At 53.1% G+C, this 19165-nt stretch overlaps 2 protein-coding genes across 3 annotated transcripts; one reads left to right on the plus strand and one right to left on the minus strand.

The window, feature by feature from the left end:
- Positions 1-77: 77 nt before the first annotated feature.
- Positions 78-9346, minus strand: INPP5J (inositol polyphosphate-5-phosphatase J). Of its 2 annotated transcripts, XM_015081498.3 has the most exons (13): positions 8962-9342; positions 6170-7323; positions 5707-5823; positions 5467-5575; positions 5149-5265; positions 4638-4813; positions 4114-4225; positions 3864-3973; positions 3542-3725; positions 1500-1637; positions 1261-1338; positions 1040-1144; positions 78-840 (listed from the first exon to the last, which is right to left on the minus strand). In XM_015081498.3, exons 1-13 carry the CDS (start codon positions 9064-9066, stop codon positions 334-336), a joined length of 3012 nt encoding a protein of 1003 aa, XP_014936984.3. In that variant the 5' UTR covers positions 9067-9342; the 3' UTR covers positions 78-333. The 2 variants fall into 2 exon arrangements, with proteins under 2 accessions (XP_014936984.3, XP_053062304.1); XM_053206329.1 differs by lacking the exon at positions 5707-5823 and having other exon boundaries at positions 8962-9346.
- Positions 9347-16557: 7211 nt separating this feature from the next.
- SELENOM (selenoprotein M) lies at positions 16558-19025 on the plus strand. Its single transcript, XM_027050869.2, has 5 exons — positions 16558-16905; positions 18104-18139; positions 18324-18358; positions 18711-18789; positions 18867-19025. The coding sequence occupies exons 1-5, from the start codon at positions 16786-16788 to the stop codon at positions 19023-19025; spliced, it is 429 nt and encodes a 142-aa protein (XP_026906670.1). The 5' UTR covers positions 16558-16785.
- The last annotated feature ends 140 nt before the right edge of the window (positions 19026-19165 follow it).

Genomic DNA, 19165 nt, shown 5'->3' on the forward strand with positions numbered 1-19165 from the left:
CATCGTCTTCCTCTAGAGTCTGATCCTCTGACTACCCCGACCCCCAGACTGCTAACAAGTTAGGAAGGAGTCAGGAGTGATGCTGGAGAATTTAATTTCTAATTGATGACCTCCAGGATTGCCCCCCCCCATCCCAGATGGGGGCCAATAGGGCTTTGCTGATTGTCACAGTTGAGGTGCCGGGACTCAGTTTGGGGGACCCCAGATGGCCACCCCTGGCCAAGACAGTGGCAGGTGCAGATAAAGCTGGAGCAGCAGCAAGAGGGACACAGGTGGGTTTGCAGAAGATTGGGGCACAGTGGGGACTGTCTGGGCCCATCTGCCCATCCATCCTCAGGGCCCCAGGCCCCCTTCCTCTAGCCCCTGCCGGCCCTGGGGACTGGGAGACAGGCTATGAGGGGCTGGGGCTTCCCGATTAGGTCCCCAGGAACCACCACCACCAGGGTCAACAGTCTCCAGGCGCAAGGCAGGCAGCAAGCCCAGGCTTCGAGGCACAGGTGGTGGGAAGGCCCAGGGACCAGGCAGCCCAGAGGGCCCCTCCTCACTACTGCCCCGGCTGCTACCATCATTGCCCCTGTCAGGGGCCATCCGAGGCAGGCGGCGGCTCTGGGGTGAGGGGCTGCGGCTGGCACCGCGGCGTTCACGGGATGAAGGCCGCAGGGCAAGGCCGGGGAAGCGGGCCAGGCCCGGGCTGCGGCTACGGTGTCTCTTGGACTTGCCAGGGCTGGGGCTGCGGGACTTGGGTGCAAGCAGCTCCAGGGTACTGTCATCCTCGTCCTCTGAGCTGGCACTTGAGCTATCTGTGCTGCTGCTGGCCAACTCCGAGGTAGGCAGCGAGATCTGGGAGGAAGGTTGGTTACTGGTTTGTCTCACTCCCCAACCAGCCACTCAAGGCATCTTGGAACCACTCCAACCCTGCCCATTGGCAGACCCAGGAAGGTTAGGCTACTTGTAGGAGATCATGGAGCAGAATGTGGAAGCTGGTGACATTTGAACAGGGGCTTTTAGTACCCCTGGTCCTGCAGTCTGACCTACTCACCTGGAAGGGCTCAGTGACACCGATGAGGATGCTGTGGGTGTGGCTATAATAGCCCAGTATGAAATCTCCATGGCCCTTGGGAAGTGACTCCTCACTGAAGGTCACCTGATGGGCCCAGGGCATAGGCCCAGGTTGGGGTCAGCCTCAAAGACTGACCAAGCCAAGTCCTGAGCCCAAGGGCCACAGGGACTTCCTCCCACTCTTCCCCTCCCCTTAAGTACCTGGTACATGTTCCCATCCACATCCTCATGTTTGGCCCAGACATAAGCCACGTAGTCCTTACAGTGGCGGAAACCCACCTGGGGCGAGAGGAATCAGGGTTATGACTCCTATCACCTTACTCCAGTGGCCCCCCAGTGTAGCAACAAACTCTGGAGAAGCCAGTAATTCCCCCTGGGTACCCAGTTGCTCTTCCAGGCCCTCCCTTCCCTGAGTCACTGACCATCCCTGCCCTTCTCACCCGGTACAAGCCGATCCAGTCCCAAGAGCTGCGGGCGAACACTGTTTCTATGCGGTACCTCACCACAGCCTGCTCTGGCCGCACCCACTCATCTGCCACCTCCAGCCGCACTAGTGGCACGTCGTCCCTGTAGGCAAACTGCCCAGGGGCAGGGGGAACATCAGGGGAGACCCTCGAGTATCCCATGTACTTAGGGCCCTTGGGCCTGAGTCAGCAAAAATAGGCTGAGATAAAGGGTCTTTGAAACCACCTTACAGACTGGGAAACTGAGGCAAAACAGGTCTAGGATAGGGACGCCTGGGTGGCTCAGTCAGTTAAGCATCTGCCTCTTGATTTCGGCTTAGGTCATGATCTCATGGTTCATGGTTCAAGCCCTGCAGCGGGCTCTGTGCTGACAATGTGGAGTCTGTTTGGGATTCTCGGTCTCTTATTCTCTCTCTCTGCCCCTTCTCCCCGCCTCTCAAAATAAATAAACTTAAAAAAAAAAAAAAAAGAATAGGTCTAGGATAAATGCCGGGCTTTCTACCCTCCAGCCCAGGGCTCTTTATGCCCATAGCCTCGTAAGGGAGTAAGAATACAGCTTTGAAGTGAATAGTGTAGCCCTGTTTCTGTCATTGCTCTTTCTCTGTCCCTCAGGACTCAGATGGTGTGTCAGCCTCCAGCTTTTGTCTGCTCCCCTGTTTATGTGGTTTCAGGTTTCCCTCACTCCTCAGTTTTTGAGCCAGGCTGTTCCAGAAGAAACCAGCACATCTTCTCCCTGTCCCTAGGTTCCTAACAGAAGGTTTGCCTGAGGTGGCCTCTTAGAAACGCTCTCCAGGGCCTTGCAGGTCAAAACTCCCACTAAGCCCCGTTCTGATTGTGTTGCTTTGGATGAGAGACTTAAGTTCTCTGAGCCTCATTTTCCTCACCAGTAAAACTAGGAGGAGAATTTTGATATCTCAGGGCCTACTAAGGCATTCAAAGGGATGACAAAGCCACAGGGACTAGCATGTATTAGGTGCTCGACAGGTAACATTCTGCAAGGGTCAGAGTCCTTGATGAGGAGGGGAGGTCAGGGTACCCAAAAGGAGTGGCACTCAAAAGTCACCCAGAAGGAGTGGTTCTGAAGGTGAGGCTCCTGACTGAAGGTTAAACTTCATACCCAAGTCTCTTACCAAAGATTATGGGAGGCCAGATGTGGGCAGATTTGCATTCCCAGCTGAGGATACTGGCCAATGGCCCACTGACTGACCACATGACAAAGTTACCAGGGAAAACATTCTCTGGTCTGCAGGGTTCCCTCTTATCAGATCAAGGGAATCGGAGAGCCCAGAGTTGGGTTTCAGGACTGGACAGGCGGGATCTACCCTCCTCTGCTGCTGAGAGTATGTGCAGCTTGGGGTACATGCCTACCCCACTGGAAGGCCTCAGTTTCCCCCATAGAAAAACAGAGTGTTGGACTACATGGTCTCTCAGGTCCCATTCTGACATTCTAGCATTTCTCCTTTTTACTTTGCCAACCAGAGACCTCAACCCTAAACACAATGTTAGAGTAACTAGAATTTAGCTTTGTATTTTTCATGTCTCTACTCCTCCTCCCCATTACTACCTCACTTATAGCACCTGGCACATAGTAAAATGATAAACAAATAATGAATAAATATGGATGAAAACTATATGGAGTCTGAATAAACATTTTGATTTTGCTGGTCTTATTATATGAATATATAAAGCGAATTTTAGCATAAATTGCCCTAATCCTTTCTCAGAACAGAGTTAGGGATTAGTGGAAAAGGCATAGACTCTGAAATTAGGCTAGCTTGGGTTCAAATCCTAATTCTTCTGTTTATTAGCTGTGTGACCCTGGTATGATGCTGTGTCTCTGAGCCTCAGTTTCCTCATCTGAAAATGGAGATCATAACCCACTCCCACTCTGCTATGATGAATGGATGCTGCTGAAGGCAGGTGCAAGGGATTACTGGTGGGCCATGGGGATGTCCCCATGAAGGGATGCTGAGCTGGACCTGGGGATGTCATGAGGGGAACATGAAGCCAGGACTCACCTGCAGGATGAACTGAGCAGCCACGGGCTTGTGATCGCTGACTGTGTATTCCATGTGGCTACGGTAGCTGTACTGGGTCACCTTGAGCCGGTGGCTTTCCCGTCCTGAAGGGCTGGGACCCACACTTGGAGCCTTGACCTTCCACAGGATACGGTCTGTCCAGGCTGGCTTCCGCTTCTTGGCACTGCAGTGAGCAGGGGTGACCCAAGTTTCAGGGGATAGGGTTTGAGGCACAGCCCCCAGCCTTACTTCTTGCCCCGCTTTCTTCCCTATCCAGATGACTTCAGCCCACGTGTCCACCTCGTCCCAGTGCTGAGCTCACCTGGTATCATATTTGTTAGTACCCACATCAAACTTGAAGGTGGGTGCAAAGTTGAGGGGCCCCTCCTGGAAGCCCTTCAGGATGGGCCAGGTGTTCTTGGCCATGTTGAGCTGTGAAGGTCCAAAAGGGCAGAATTGGACAACAGCTTGGACAGGGCAGGTGAAGGCAAGGGCAAGAGCTGAGGATACAAAAGTGTGTCCAGTCATGCTCTGTGTGCTTGGTGTTTAGGGTGTGGGCTGGGATTCTATACCTGGTCCTTCTCCCAGAGCTGGTGGAGCTGATCACTGTCAATGGCAAACTTGACAAAGTGCAGGTCATAGCTCTCAATGCGGAAGTTGAGGTCCCCAAACCAGAACACGAGGCTGTTCAGGGGTGGGGGTCAGGAGGGTCCATGGGGTGAAAGATCCTTCTCTACCCCCATCCAACGACAGCACTGGATGCCCCTAGTGATGATGCAGTGGGTGGAGTGGGTGGCAGCAGATCTACCCTGCCAAGGAGCAGCAGGGGGATGTGGATCTAGAACAAAGTTAGGTTCTGGGGCCTTCAGCAAGGCCCCACCCCTCAGCAAAGCTCCACCCAGCAGGCTCTGCCCCACCATCAAACTTACCAGCATTCGTGTTCCTAGATGTAGTTTAGGTGGTCACCCACCCCCATAGGCTCTACCTCTCCCCCACAAGGTCCACCCAGGCTGGCCCTCAGGTTCCTGTGGCCAAGTATTTGTACTCTGTCTTCTGAGACCCACCCTTCCTTCACCAGCCCTGCCAGCTCCCATACTCGTGATCCAGGATGCCATGTGCCCCGGGCCCCTGGAACTGCTGGAGGCTAAGGATGGTTTGGAAGTTGTCCTTGCGCTGCTCTGCCTTGTCCATGTGCGCTGGCAAGTGGCAGTTCAGGAAGCAGAGCATGTGCCCGAAGGCCGCCAGTCGCACGCTCACTCCACCCTTGTTGCCCTTGGGAGACAGGGTGGAGTGAGTCAAGGGTGGGGCCTAGGCAAATAGAAGAGGCACTGAGCGGGGCAAGAGAGGGGCGAGGCCAGCCAGCCCTTAGAAAAGGCTTAGAGAGGGGTGGGTTCTAGGAAAGGATCGGAACACTGGGATGGGTCAGGAACAGAAAGAGGGCTGGGTCTAGAAAATGGTGTGGGGTGTTGGGCGGGGTTGGGGAGAAGTAAACCTCAGGGTAAGAGGTGGACAAAGGGGAGGGGACCTTGCCTATGCTTGGGGGACCAGGGAACTAATCTATAGACCCCTTGGGGCCTTGTCCCCTCCAGGGCTGTTCCCATGCTCACCCAATAGCCTCCCAGGCCAGTGCGTGTGCAATCAGTCTGCACGTCTCTCAGGAAAGGCAAGTGGTAGTACTTGGCGAACAGCAGCAGGATGACGCCCTGCATCCGCACAGTACTCACCTGCGGCGAGAGGCAACGTGGCTGAGGGACCCCACACAACTCTCCCGCCCCACTGTGCCCTTTCCCCAAGTCTTTCAGATCTGCTCCTCCATCCTCCTATTTCACAGACCTGGCAACAGAGGCCCAGCAGGCCCCACGGTGAGTCCAGGGGTCCAGGAGTCCAGGGGTCTCCACCCTTCCAGGGGCTGAGGGAAACATTACCAGCACGAAGTTGAAGGGTGCCAGCGCGTCCATGAAGAGCTCACTCCACTGGTCTGTGAAGAGTGCATCCTTGAGCCTCTTGTTGATCATGGAGTTCACTTCCTGCAACCTGGTGGTGGGGTCAGGGTGGGAGATGAGGTCGCTATGGGTCTGGGAGTGCCCTAGAAGCCCCTCCCATGGGCAAAGCTCTGGGAGGCATAAGGGGTTCAGGAGCGGGGTCCACATGCCCTGCCCCCTCACCCAATGGCAATCATGTCCGACCCTTCACTGTCATCGCCACCGCTGCCCAGGTGGAGGAGGGATGTGACGTCGTCAGGGGGCATGGCGGTGCCCACATTCCACGTGACCACAGTGATCCTGGGGGTGTAGGAGGGGTTATCACTGGGCACCACTCCCTCATCTTCAACCTCCCTCCCACAGGGCTCTTTCTGGGGAAATAAACTGAGGCAGGTGTGGGTGTAAGCTCTCAGAAGGACTGTGGGCCCAATATCCCTCCTATTAGATTCTCCCGGAGGGAGGCAGGGGTGGGCAAGTCCCTTAGCAGGAGATGCTGTCTTCTAAAGATCCCACAGTAGGCACAGCACCCGCAAGGAGTCTTCCTCAGGGAAATAAACTGGGGCAGTGTAGGGTAAGCCACCCTAGAAGAATGGCTACTTTTGGAGCTCAAGCCCCACCAACCCTCCTCGGGAGAGGGCCCCCTCACCAGAAGCCAGGGTCGCTCTTGCAGGTAGGCTGAGCTGACCAAGAGGATGATGAGGTGGATGTAGAAGGGGAGGTGGTGACCGGAGCTGGAGTTTCTTGGGGCTGAACACTGGGGCTCAGGTGTCCACTAGGTCCTGCCCCCTGGGTGCTAGGCCTGGGGAGGGCCATCTCAGGGGCTGGGGGGACGCAAGGGGAGCGGTTGGGAGAGCGGCTGGGGGAACGACTGGGAGACCTGGGTGGCTTGGGCAGAGGTGGGGGCACAGTCTGTGCCGAGGAGGCCCCTGGCCGGAAGGTGGGGGACAGAAGTCCTGGGGAACGGGTAGTAGGCTCTGGAGGGCTCTGGCTTACATCCAGAGGCAGGGTCTGGGGTGGCCGGGACAGGACAGGATCCTCAGGGCTGCTGCGGGGGGCCTCAGGACGGGCTCTGAATGAGGGGGAGATTCGGGGGCCTGGGGGTGTTTGGATCAAGGATGTGGAGCCCGAAGGACCAGATGTCTGAGCTGAAGGCTGGAGATGCCCTTCAGAAGAGGGGAGAGGTTTAGGGGCTGGGGCATCCCTCTGTTTAGCAGGTGTCCATCCCACAGAGGCTGGGGTTGGTATCACAGATGCTGGAGCCAGGGCCTGTTCCTGAGAAGATGACAAAACTGGGGAAGAGTTGGAGGGGGGCTGTGGTGTCTGCTCCTCAGATGCCAGGACCAGGCTCAGGCCCGAAGCAGCGAGTGCTGGCTTGGGTCCCACGGAGGCAGGTGGCACCTGCTTCTGGTCCCTGGATGTTGGAGCCAGCCTGGGCCCCAGAGTGGCTGTGGGAGGCCTTGGCCCTGCTGAAGCGGACATTACCAGCTGCCCCAGGGATGTTGGAGGCAGGACTGAGCCTGAGGTCACTGGAGGAGGCTTCGGCCCAGCTGGGGCAGACATGACTAACTGGCCCACAGATGTTGGAGCCAGGTTGGAACTGTGGCGGGCAGGAGTGGTTTTCTGCCTGCTAGGGGTAGACAGCGGAGCCAGGATGGGTCGGGGAGACACCAGAGCCAGCCTTGGCCCCTCTGTGGAAGGTGGATTAGCTGCTCGTGGCCCCACAGGTGCTAGAGCCAATCTTGGTTCGGAGGGTACTGGGGCTGCATTCTCCTTCGCTGGGAGCTGAAAACTTGAGTCCACCTTGCAGAAGACAAGTCAAAGACTTAGGGTAGCCCTAACCAGGGGCTTGGGCCCCAACTTCCATAGAGACCCCGGTCAACTCCATCTAGCTAAGAAACGCACATCTTTGCAAGAAAGTTCTTCCTAATTTCTCACCTCAATCCATTCTGCTGTGAATCACCTTCATTTTGGGAGGAAACAGGATGCAGAAACTTATCCCCTCCCTCAAGTCTGACACCTCTCCTAGATGGGGAAACTAAGACCCCAACTCAAAGGAGGCAAGGTGTGAGCCTGAACCTAAGGGTTATCTCCTTGCCTTCCTGGCTGACACCAACTCCCTGGTCATGCTGGAGCGTTGGATGGCTGAAGCCATCTTCCCTTGGCAATGCTCCTTGCATTTCCTGCTGCTCTCCTGGCTAAGGGGTACTGACCTGACACCCCAGATCTGTCCTCTCTGGACACTTCGGGTCTAGCTTATTAAATACCCCTCTTTCCCTTCACAGCACCCAGGAACCCTCAGGTTCATCGCTGCCAAGCATCCCGAACTCCTTGGTCGTGCTCCTGTTTGTCCTCCTCATCAGTACCCATAGTTCCATGTAGGAGCAAGACCCCAGGACTAAGACTGGCCATGTCAATTCCAAGCCCAGCTCTGTGTAACCTTAGGCAAGCACCTCTCTGCCCAAGATCTCAGTTTTTGTCTATAAAATGAAGGAATTTGGTGAAGGATCTCTGGCCACACCTTGTTCCTGAGAAGCCTTGGTCTCATAGTCTCTGCATTTATGACCCCAACATTTGCTAGGATTTCATTTGAGCCCGTGGAATCATCCATTCTCATCAAGTGTGATTCTAACATTCAAAGTCCAGGATTCTGTTGATCCTGGCATTGCATTTCTCTGTGCCCAAATTGTACCTTCTCCCCATCTCCCCTACCTTTGAGGACAGGCAAGCATGTACCCTCTTTTTGTCTGGCAGGTGGAGTGGGGGGACATGAGGCCCTGCTGGGACCTTCTCCCCCTTCCCATCTGTCCTCTGTTTCTGATGCCCCTGTCTCCAGAAGACGGGATAAAACGTCCTTTGCCAGGGAGAGCAGAAGGTTTACACTCGCCCTGAGGTGGCCCCATTCCTGCCTCCAGACATGCAGCTTTGTCTGTGTCCAGTGTCCTTCTCGGTTCAGAGAACCTGAAACTCTGCCTCCACCTTCCTCCCCAAACTTAGCTCTTTGAGGCTGCATTTTGGGCATCCTCCTTGGCTCCAAGTGTCCCCCCAACCACCACACCGCCTCCAGCACTAACAACTTAGACATCCCAGATGTCACCGTTTTAGTCTTCAGGGACAAAGACAAACCTCCTCATTTTGCATTGCTTCAGAGAGAACAAGCAACTTGCCCAAGGTCACACAGCAAAGCTGGAGCACAGCTGGATTCCCTGACACCCAGTCTAGGGCTCTCCTGGGGGCTCCTAGCTATGGCTAACTCCATCTCTCTCTGGGTGTCCCATCACTGCCCTCTCAGCCCCCAAAGTGTCCTGTTTGCCTAGCCCCTGCTTGGTGGGCAAAGGAGAGTGCCAGCCCCTCAGCCAGGGGCACCAGGGTGCCTGCGGTGCGTGGGGGTGTGTGGGACCAAGGATCAGGGATGGGAGGGCTAGGTTTTAGGGGTCTTACCTTGGAAGGTGCCTCAGTTTGAGAAACCCCATGGGGCATGGGCAGGGGGCGCAGGCCAGCCCAGGTCCCTGGCCTCTTGCTGCCACTGCTGCTCTGGCCCTCCATGTCTGCAGCCCCTAGCAGCCCGGGCTCCCTCGGGCTCTAGCTCTAGCTCCTCCGCTCCCGGGAACCAGTGATGTCATCAGCCGTTTCAACCTGCTGAGAATTTAAAGACACAGGCACCCACTTCCCAGCCTAGAGGTGGCCTACCTTCTGGGAACCCTTCAGGCTGACTGCTGAGGCTGCAATGGCCATGGGGCAGGGTGGAGATTGTGCCCATTGGCCTGGCCTGGTTCCCAACTGGCAGCATGGAGGGGGCTGTCTGTCTGCCCCATCCTCCTGCCAGTAGACCTGGTTGGCCCTTATTCAAGAGTAGGATATTGACACACCTGAGGATAAGGTAGAGACAGGTAGCTCAGAGGTCAGCACCCTTTTCAGGATGGCAGAGGCACCTGAATCCCTGCCATGATCCCGCAACCTTCTTGACTCCCTGCCAGCCCAGGGCTTGCCTTGGCCCCCACCTTTGCCCCATTTTCGGGCCTTGGTGCCCGCCCCAGCCTGGCTTGATCCTTTCCATCCCAGAGCCAGACACTCAGGTTCCAGCCACTGGAGTCCCCTCCCATTTCAGCCTCAGCACCACCCCCTGCTATCCTGCAAACACTTTGTCACCAGCCCAGGTTGCCTCCACAGGCCAGCCCCTCTCATCTTTCTTCTCAGGCATTCACTGGGTGTGGTTTGGGTGAGGGACTAGCTCAAGGTCACCTGGTGAGCTGGGGAGGTCTTGGGAGTTTCAGTGAGGAAAGGGAGTTTTCTCAGTGACCCAAGACCCACAGGAACCAATTGGGGTATCTGGGGGTAGGGAACTAGGGTGGAGAAAGGCCCAGCAGTGGGGGAACAGACTGGCAGGTCAAGTATAGGCTTGGGAAACTTAGAAGGCCAAGACCCAGCACGGGGTCTGGGGAAGTGTTTGCTGAATGAGCGGTTGACTCAATCACTGAGTGAGAAGAGTGAATGCGTGACAGGGCTCAGAGGTGGCCAGGGAGGATGGTGGGCCCTCTGCTTCTGCCTCTTTCCCTCTCTCACTTTTATCTGCTAAGCAGCCCCTGAAATCCTGATTCCTCTGGAATTGCTCGATTGTTCCAAGAGGAGTGATCTCACTCAGTTTAGGAAGAAAAGGTGCAGCGTTTTGTACCCAGAGCTCTCTGTTGGTCAACAGTCACCTCTGTATCCCCATGGGACTACGTGGCCCCTGTGTGAAAGCCATGTGGACAGATACCTCATCCCCTTCTCCTGGATGGGCTTCTCACCTCTGCTTGACAGTCTGTGTTTCCAGGCCAGCATCTCTGTGAGGCTGGGATTTGCAGCAGCAGAGGCCCAGGTCACATTAGGGCCCTGGAGTAGAAAGGATCTGGGGGTGATGAAGGGTGGTGGAAGTGATGGTTACCGGGGAGGTGACTGTAGTGGTGGAGATAGTGATGTACATAATTATGATGTTGGAAGTGGAGGACTGAGACGGATGATGGAGACTGTGGCGATGGTTCGTATAAATGGAGGTGGTGGAGGTGATAAGGGTTATAGATGTTGGCAATGGTTGAGGTAGTAGAATGAAGGGAGGGTGGTGATGGTGATGACGGTGATAGTAATGGGTGAAGGAGAGGTAGGGGCAGGGAGACAGTGGGGGGTGTTATGTTGATGGAGGAGGAGATGGTGGTAGAGCTGAAAGTGAAGGTGGAGGGGGTGGTGAAGGAAGAGGTGAGAGTGGACATGGTGGTGGTGCTCAAGCCACTAAAGAGGGAAGGACAATTTGAACTTAACCCTGCCCAGTCCTCTGACTCCTATTGTACAGAAAAGAAAGCTGAGGCCCCCATGAGTACTAGCCTCGGATGTAATCCCGGAAGCGGGGTGGGGGCAGGGACTGGGATCTGTCATAGGGCTCAGCCATCCAGGGGTAGGACAGGGGCATCAATGTCCTTCGGAAGCCAGGCAAATATCATGCAAATGAGCAAGAAGAGCGTTCCTGCACACTGCGGGACAGCCCAGGATTTTCTATCATCTTCTCTCCCTGAAGTCAGATCCCATAGGGGATTTTGTTTCTGGCCCTGCCACTGACTTACCTGGGGAGGTCACTCCGGTTTCTGATTTGTGTAAGGGAGATAAAAATGATACATACCACCTAAGATTGCTGTGAAAATACAAGATAACACATATGAAGTGTTTAGCATGGAGCCTGGCACAAGCAAGCTCTCAGTAAGGGCAGCTGCTCTGAAGTTATCATCACCAGTGCCATCATCGTCATCAATATCACCATCATTATCTGCTCCAGCCTGCCCATTTGGTTGATCTGAAACTGATCACTGGTGGCCCAGTGTTAGTTACATTCCTGGGGGGAAGGGAAAGGGGCTCTGAGACCCAGATGTGGCTTTGCCAGGGGAAGGAGGTGGGGGAGGGCGGACCCTGGGTGAGAAGGGAGCAGGGTGAGAGCTATATTTGAGCTCCTGGTGTGATGACTCAGGAGGTTGATAACAGGCTCTGGGGCTCCGGGTGGCAGGCTGGGGGCAGCTGCCAGGGAGAACCGCCCCCCTGGAGACGGCTGTCTCCGAAGGCCCCTCCTGGCTCCCTCCTTTCACTCTAGGGAGTCGGGGTGGGGGGTGTACTAAGGCAGAGGGTACATCTTGTCCAACCCCCTCTTGGAAACTCTTAGTGCTACACTTCAGGCTGTTTAGGTCAGGAATAGGAAAGGAGGGAGCTGATGATTGACAAATTATCTCACTTACTCTCCATAGTAACCCTGTGAGGTTGGTAATAAGATCCCCATTCGACAGAGGAAGAAACTGAGCTCTAGGGATTACACAGCCAGTAGGGGTCAAAGAGTAAGGTTCCTGGGGAGGGAGTGAATAATTCTCCCCCGTAGAAGTGACTGTTGAACTCCTTCATTGAAGGAGAGTCAGTATTGCCAAATTGGAAAAAGGAGAAGTGTCCTGGGAAGCAGAGGGAGGAGCAGGGACAAAAGAATGGAGTATGGAAGGTCTGGGCTATGAAAGCGTGCAAAATTTGGATATGTGCCCTCATAGTCCTTTGGCTCAGAGTAAATCCACCATAAACAGGGAAGGCAGACTTTCTCTTTCCTATTCCTTTTCCTTGAGCCACCTCTCGAGGGCACCTGAGGATGGTAATGGTACAAAAGGGTGTGCCCTCCTTCCTTTTGCTCCCTGACCACCCTGACTGAGACCCACAGTAAGGGAAGTCACACTGTGGCCACTAGCTGATAAATCTCTGGAGATGTACAGTGTGCCATAGGGTATTATGGGAAGGTGGAAGAGGTAAGCATTAAGGAGGTCTTCCCTGAGAAGGAAGTATACAGGGCACAGAAGAACATTTCTCCTCCCTTCACTCCAAGGTTCCTTACTGGTACTGAGTGCCACGTGTTATGTCATTGTCTCCTCATTCTCACCCTCTCGAGAGCACAGGTGTCATCCTCACCTCCCATTCTGCCCCACAGGCAATGGGTTCAAGGAGAAGGAGTGACTTTCCCAAGGTCACACAGCTGGAGCTGAGCTCAGGCATCCCTCCTCCCTCTCTTTAGCTCCCCCTCCTCCCAGACAGCCCAGCACCCGCTGTCAGCTGCTCTGAAGTGAGTGGCTATTTTTATTCTGGTGCGAGGGGATCTTGGGCAGCAGAGCCATGTAGGTTAGAAGGCTCTAGGACACCGGCTTCGGCAAGGAAGGGGAGGCTTACTGCAAGAACATAAACTTGCTTGGGGGCTGTTGTTTCCTGCAGGCTGACCTGCCCTGGGCTCCCATGTATCCAGAAATTGCTTTTCTGGAGTTCAGAACTGTGCATAGAGCCAGACTAAACCCTGGCCCTGATCCCAGATCCAATTTGAACCCTAGTTTTGGTGTTAACTGAGCCCTGATACCATGCCAAGACTAAGCCTATACCTTACCTTGACCAAAGTCTTAGATTGAACCGTGACTCTACACATGTACTAAACCCAGTTGGGGCCCAAGGCTGATCCAACCCCTGAGGCTGATCCCAGTTTGAGACCTTGATTCTAGACCCAGATTAAGCCTTGATCCTCACCTAAGACTGAGCCATAGTCACAGACTGAATTCTAACCCCAGTCCAGACTAACCCTTGATTTAAGACTGAGCCCCAACCCCAGGTCTAGACTGAGCTCTGAGTCTAGTCATTAACTAACCCCTGAACCTGGTGGCAGATTGAGCTATGGTCTCAGACACAGACTGAGCATGGAGCCAAATCACTGATTGAATCCTGACCTCAAAATGAGCTCTGACCCCAGGTCACACAACTCTGGTGGCACACTAAGCCCTGGATTCAGACTGTGCATGGAATGTGGTCAAAGGCTGAGCCCTGGGTGTAGTCATAGACTGAGCCTTGATCCTGGTCACTGACTGAGGCCCAAGCCCAGTTATTGACTGAGCCCTGCCCTGACTCCAGTCCCAGATTCAGTTCTAAACTTGGCCTTAGGCTAAGGGCTGCCTCAGACCCTGAGTCTGACCCCATCAGAGACAAAAACCCCAAACCCAGACCCATCTGAGGAAAACTGCTAGCCTAGATTACAAAATGCCACTTAAGGGCATGGTTTACAAGCAGAGATCTGTTCTGGGAGCTCTGGGCCTCCCATGGGTACTGATGCCAGAATGTTCCCGGTACTGTTATGGCCAGTGTCTCTACCACTGGTTCTACTGGCTGGCTAGTCAACCCTCAGCAGCCCAGGCTGTGGCCCTTCTAGGCCACAGCATCTAGGCTAATGCAATGAGAGTGGTTTGTTGGCATCTGTCCAGTGAACAACGTGGGCCCATGAGGCACTGAGGTTTGGCTCTGTCAGCAGAAAAGCCACAGGCTCCATGGGACCACTGGCTTCAGCCACTCTGAGGCTCTTGCTGAGGTATGGGGTAAGGTTGAGGGAACCCATGGCATTTGTCCCATTATTTTTGTAAACAATGTTTACTGTTTATATTTAGCTAATACATATTTATTATGGAAAATATGGGAAAAAGTATAAAGGAGAAAAAATTCACCCTGTAATTTCATCTACCAAGAGATAACCATTTTGACTTCTTGGGGTGTTTCCTTCTAAATTCTGTTATTCGGTCTAGGCATATGTATCTTTATATGTGTATTTTATAAAATTGGTTGGCTACTCTGTTGATGCTACAACATCCATTGGAGCCCATATCCTTGATAGGCTTCTGGAATGGGTCTCAACTGGTTAAGCCAATGAGCAATTTCCATTCCCCTAGCCATATGATTGGATCATGTATGGACTAGTGAGATATAAGGAGACTTTTGCTAAGGGCTATTGGGAAAGAAAGCTTGCTTTCTCTCCTGAGAAGTTTACCAAAAAATATCATCTTCCCTTAATTAGATATGAATAAAGAAGCCTGTGGTCCTGTTGGCAGCCATCTTGACACCATGCAGGTAACTGGCCTAATGACAAGCTGACACTATGGAAAGCAGAATGGAGAGAGATCAGGTCTTGGTGACTTTATCAACAGGATCAAAACTCACCTGAAGCCCTCCCTGCCATTAAATTTTTTTGTTATTTGAGCCAACAGATTTCATTTATTGTTTAAGTCAGTTTAACTTGGGGTTTCAATGACTTGCAGCCCAGAGCATCACAACTCCCAACTAATATTACTGTTTTATAGCTTGATTTTTTTAATACCATAACTATGAACATTCTCCATGTCATTCAACACTATGCTGCATCATTTAAAACAACTGCATGATTTTCTATCCTTTGGAGGTGGCATCACTTATTTAACTCATTCCTTGATGTGACATGCTTAGGTTGTGACTCCAGTTTTTCACTATTATAAACAGTCGTTTTCTGTTTTTTTAAATAATATATATTTTTAATATTTTAATTTTATTTTTAAGTAGGCTCCACAGCCAATGTGGGGCTCGAACTCATGACCCAAAGATCAAGAGTTGCATGCTCTACTGACTAAACCAGCTGGGTTCCCTTGCTTGTTTGTTTGTTTGTTTTTCATACATTAAGAGATTTATTGCAAAAAACTGGCTTATACAACTGTAGAGGTGGGTATGGCACACCTGAAATCTGTAGGGCATGCCAGTAGTCTAGAAACTTCTGGGCAGAAGGGGCTGCTGCAGTCCATGGGTGGAATTTTCTCGTCCTCAGGGAAACTCCAGTTTTGCTTTTTGTTCCATAAATCCATGCCTCAAAACGCGAAAGCCGGAAGGTACAGGGAATCCAGTGCCCAGCGACACTCAGCAGCTCCTCCCACAGACACCACTGCCCATGCCTTGGGCATCAGAATTTGAGCCAGAGCATGGACCCTGAAGTCCACAGCTGGGTAATCAATGTTTTGATAACCTAACAATTGGTCCCTTCTCTGATGATTACTTTGGGCCAAATTCTGACAAGTGGAATGACTGGGTAGAAGAAATGCTTTTAGGGTTTTGATTTGTTGAGTCAAATTGCCCCTCGGAAAACTTGGATGAATTCACATTTCCACAGCAGTAAACAGAGTGTTAGACATAGCTTATCATGTCAATAGTCTGGACAAAACTAATTAATTATATTTACAGCCCCTAATGTATTTACAAAGAATGGGTATTAAATAACAACTCTAATCCTATTATTATTATATCTTTACAATCAATTCAATGAATGTGAAATAGCAGGGTATAAGCAAAGAAACCTGACTTCATCCATTAGGCTCAGTGTCTAGGGCCCATGACACTTTTAGAGGTTATGAATATGTTTTAATTTTCATTTCTTTTAAAATTAAAAGAAAAAAACATATAATTAATCCAGTCAAGATTGTATTCATTTTTTTTTAAATCAAAGCAGTTGTAAAATGCAATATTTAATGGATATTTATTTATTTATTTATTTTAATGGACGAAAAGGCCCAGGAAGGCAGAAATGCCTAAGGGTCTATGAAAGTCATCATGCAGCTTTGGCTTGATGTTGAGAAGGATTCTGATTCCCAGTCTAGATTTAACAAGAAAGAGCACGGTGATTAATTTGCTGTGTCTGCCTCAGGCTTAAAGAGGGGAGGTGGTGTCCTTATCCAGTCATCATTGGTTTGATGAGATGAGCACAGGGATGTTTCAGGTTCAAATCCCAGATCCACAACCTCATCGCTCTACTTTTCTAAGCCTGTCTCTCAACTTGCAAAACAGAGTGCACAGGACCTTTATGAGGTAAGAAATGAAATAATGAAAGCTAACAATGTTCCCGGTACTGTTCTAAAGAGCTTTATGTGTATTAATACTTTTATCCTCCCAGCCCCTACAAAGTACGTAACATTGCACAGTCCGCCATCATGTGTACTCCAGGGGCTTGAAACCTAGATCAGAATTTCATCCAAAGCAATAAAAGACACAAACAAGAATTCCTCAAGCCTCAGTTTCCCCCATCTTCGAGTCGAGTGGTTGGCCCAGAAACTCCCTTGTCTGCATCCCTCCCGCTCCCCCTGCCGGCGTAAGGGAGCATTGTCTGGCCTCATCCTGCCGTTAGCTTCTACGCTCTCGGCAGGCAGAGGGAGCGTGGACACTCTTGGGGCTGGAAAATTAGAGGCCTGAGGGCCAGAGGAGATTTCGGACCAGAGAAGACCCCGAACCTCGCTGGGAGAGAGCTAGAGGCCCCTGGGGAGGAGACCGATAGCTAGGGGCGTGGTCCCTAGCTGGGTGGGGCCTTGAGTGGGGGCGGGGCCAGCCGGTGGACCCAGACGTGGCGCAGGGGCCCAGCGGTTCGCCTCCTTCTTGCGGATCATCTTCGGCCCGGTTCCGATGCACCTCCCGCTTCCTCCACCGCCCCTGCTGCTGCTTCTTGCGGCTCTTGCGGCTGCCGTTACCACCTTCCGGCCCGACTGGAACCGCTTGCACGGCCTGGCCCGAGCCCGGGTAGAGGTAAGTGCGCTGGTCCCTAGCTCAGGGACCACTACCCACAACCCTGTGGCCTTTTAGCCTTGGAATCACCGCTCATTTTGACCCGACGACCCTCCCGACTCCCAAATTCCCCTCAGGGCCAGAACCATCCCTCCCCTCTCCCCAGCCTCAGGACGCCCCAGCACCCACCGTGGCAGCCCCCAGACATGCGATCCTGCGGCCTGGAAATACGAACTCCTCCCCAGTTTCCCATCCGGCCGGACAGCGGGTCCCCAGACACACTGACCCTGTCCCCTAACTCTACTCCGGGCCTGTGACTCTTCTAAACTTGCCCTCTGGAGCCCAACTTTACATCCTCCCATTATTCCAGTTTTTACTGGAATTCCTCCCCCACCCCAGTTCCGGTTGTCTCTCCCTTGCCTGAGGGAAGGAAGACTCTGGGCGCTTGCCCCACCACGCAAAAGCCAACTGCATTACCAACACTTAACTCAGCAGTAGTCCCTCATCCTCCTCTGTGGGGAAATTACCCGCCAGAGCCCCTGTTTTGTGTGACTTGAATCATCACAGATCCTCTACGGGCCTTAGTTTACTGTCTGACAAAAGGAGGGGGGAGGAGGAGGGAAGACTAAAATGGGTGTTCCTGGGGTCTGGACTCCTGCTGGGAGGTGGCACTCTCCCTCTGGGAGTGCTGGGGGAGAGCACCCCCCCCCCCCATGTTGGGGAAGCAACCAAATGGAGGGGCAGTTCTTCATGGGGTTAGATAGGGACCAGATGGCAGGTATCTCTAATGGGATCTTCCAGGGCAATTCTGAGCTGTTTACTTCTGGTCTGCCTTCACCCTGAGGCTTTAGGGGCCAAAGACCAGGCCCCGGTCTCTACTGCCTGAAAGAAGTAGAGTAATCATTTCTTTTGGGCATTGATTGGGAGTGAGTCAACAGTCAGTAAGGTGTGCAGGCAACAGCCCCAAGGCTGGTAAGTGCCCTTTGGGTCTCTGGTCTTGCTCTTCTCTCTCCTGATGTTCATAAGCCTCAGTTTTCCCATCTTTACAGAGTTCCCCCTTTTGCCCATAAGGAACCTCCATCTCCATACCTTGGGAGCTGCTGTTCCAGGGGTAATCCATAGCCCCACCCAACTCTGGGACGAGGGTAAAATGGTCTGGAGGGTGTGGTTGGGGCAGACATGAAGGACTTCTGACCTATCCCTTTTTGTCTCCCTCCAGACCTGTGGGGGATGACAGCTGAATCGCCTGAAGGAGGTAAGTTTGAAGGAAAGGGGTCTCCAGCTCTGTCACCACTGAACTTGAGGGGAGGGTAACATCCCAAAGATTGGGTGGGGGAAGTTCCCTGGGATGGGAGTCAAGGGCGTGTGACCTTAGCAGGCTTCAGTTTCCTGTTGGTGTTTGAAGGTGGTTGGAGTCTGATGCTCTGGTTCTTCCCCAGGTGAAGGCCTTCGTCACCCAGGATATCCCTTTATAGTATCCTTTTTTCCGTTCTGGGGGAGGGAGAATGGGGAGGAGGATCTGGGAGAATCTCCTTCCACTTAACTTCACAGATAGGGATGACAAATGGTTTTCATCTGACAAGTGGAATTGATTGATAGTGACTGGCCAGAGAATTTCTAGGTGGTAGGCAAGAGAAATTGACTAGTGATGGTTGCCACTGACACAGAAAAAGAGGGCCCTTTGCTTCTTTGAACTCTAATTTCCTCACATGTAAATGTGGATCCCTACCCTACCTGGGCTAAAGAGGCAGCGCTATTCACTTTCTGTTCGTAGGTGGGAGACCCCACCTGCCTCAGGTCACCACAACTCACCTTAACAACTCCAGTCACAACATGGTAATGAAACATCTCCCAGGGGCAGACCCAGAGCTAGTCCTGCTGGGCCACAGCTACGAAGAACTGGAGGTGAGGCCTTGGAAGCCAGACGGGGGGCGGGGCTAAGGGCGGGGCGAGGTGCACTGACCTCCCTCTTCTACTTCAAGCGAATCCCACTCAGCGAAATGACCCGCGAGGAGATTAATGAGCTTGTGCAGGAGCTCGGCTTCTACCGCAAGGCGGCGCCTGACGAACCTGTTCCCCCAGAGTACCTGCGGGCTCCTGCTAGGCCCGACGAAGGCGCTCCGGCCCGCGCTGACCTTTAAGTCCGGCCCGCGCTGACCTTTAAGTCCGGGTATGCGGGCCCGCTCCCTCCCTCGCCTGAGCCCTGGGGACAGAATGAAGCGCTCAGCGTCCCGGGAACACCTCCCTCGCTGAGGGCCGACGCCCCGTCCCAGAGCCGGCA

This window comes from Acinonyx jubatus, chromosome D3, assembly GCF_027475565.1.
Source record: "Acinonyx jubatus isolate Ajub_Pintada_27869175 chromosome D3, VMU_Ajub_asm_v1.0, whole genome shotgun sequence".
In the NCBI taxonomy this organism is placed as follows: Eukaryota; Metazoa; Chordata; class Mammalia; order Carnivora; family Felidae; genus Acinonyx; species Acinonyx jubatus.

What these genes read in the sequence shown, in the direction of transcription:
- INPP5J (XM_015081498.3), bottom strand. Translation starts at nt 9,066, where the DNA reads ATGGAGGGCCAGAGCAGCAGTGGCAGCAAGAGGCCAGGGACCTGGGCT. An exon ending in TCGGACATGATTGCCATTGG is followed by an intron (nt 5,576 to 5,706) that starts GTGAGGGGGCAG and finishes CCCCACCACCAG; the next exon opens with GTTGCAGGAAGTGAACTCCA. An exon ending in CTGGCCTGGGAGGCTATTGG is followed by an intron (nt 4,814 to 5,148) that starts GTGAGCATGGGA and finishes CTGTCTCCCAAG; the next exon opens with GGCAACAAGGGTGGAGTGAG.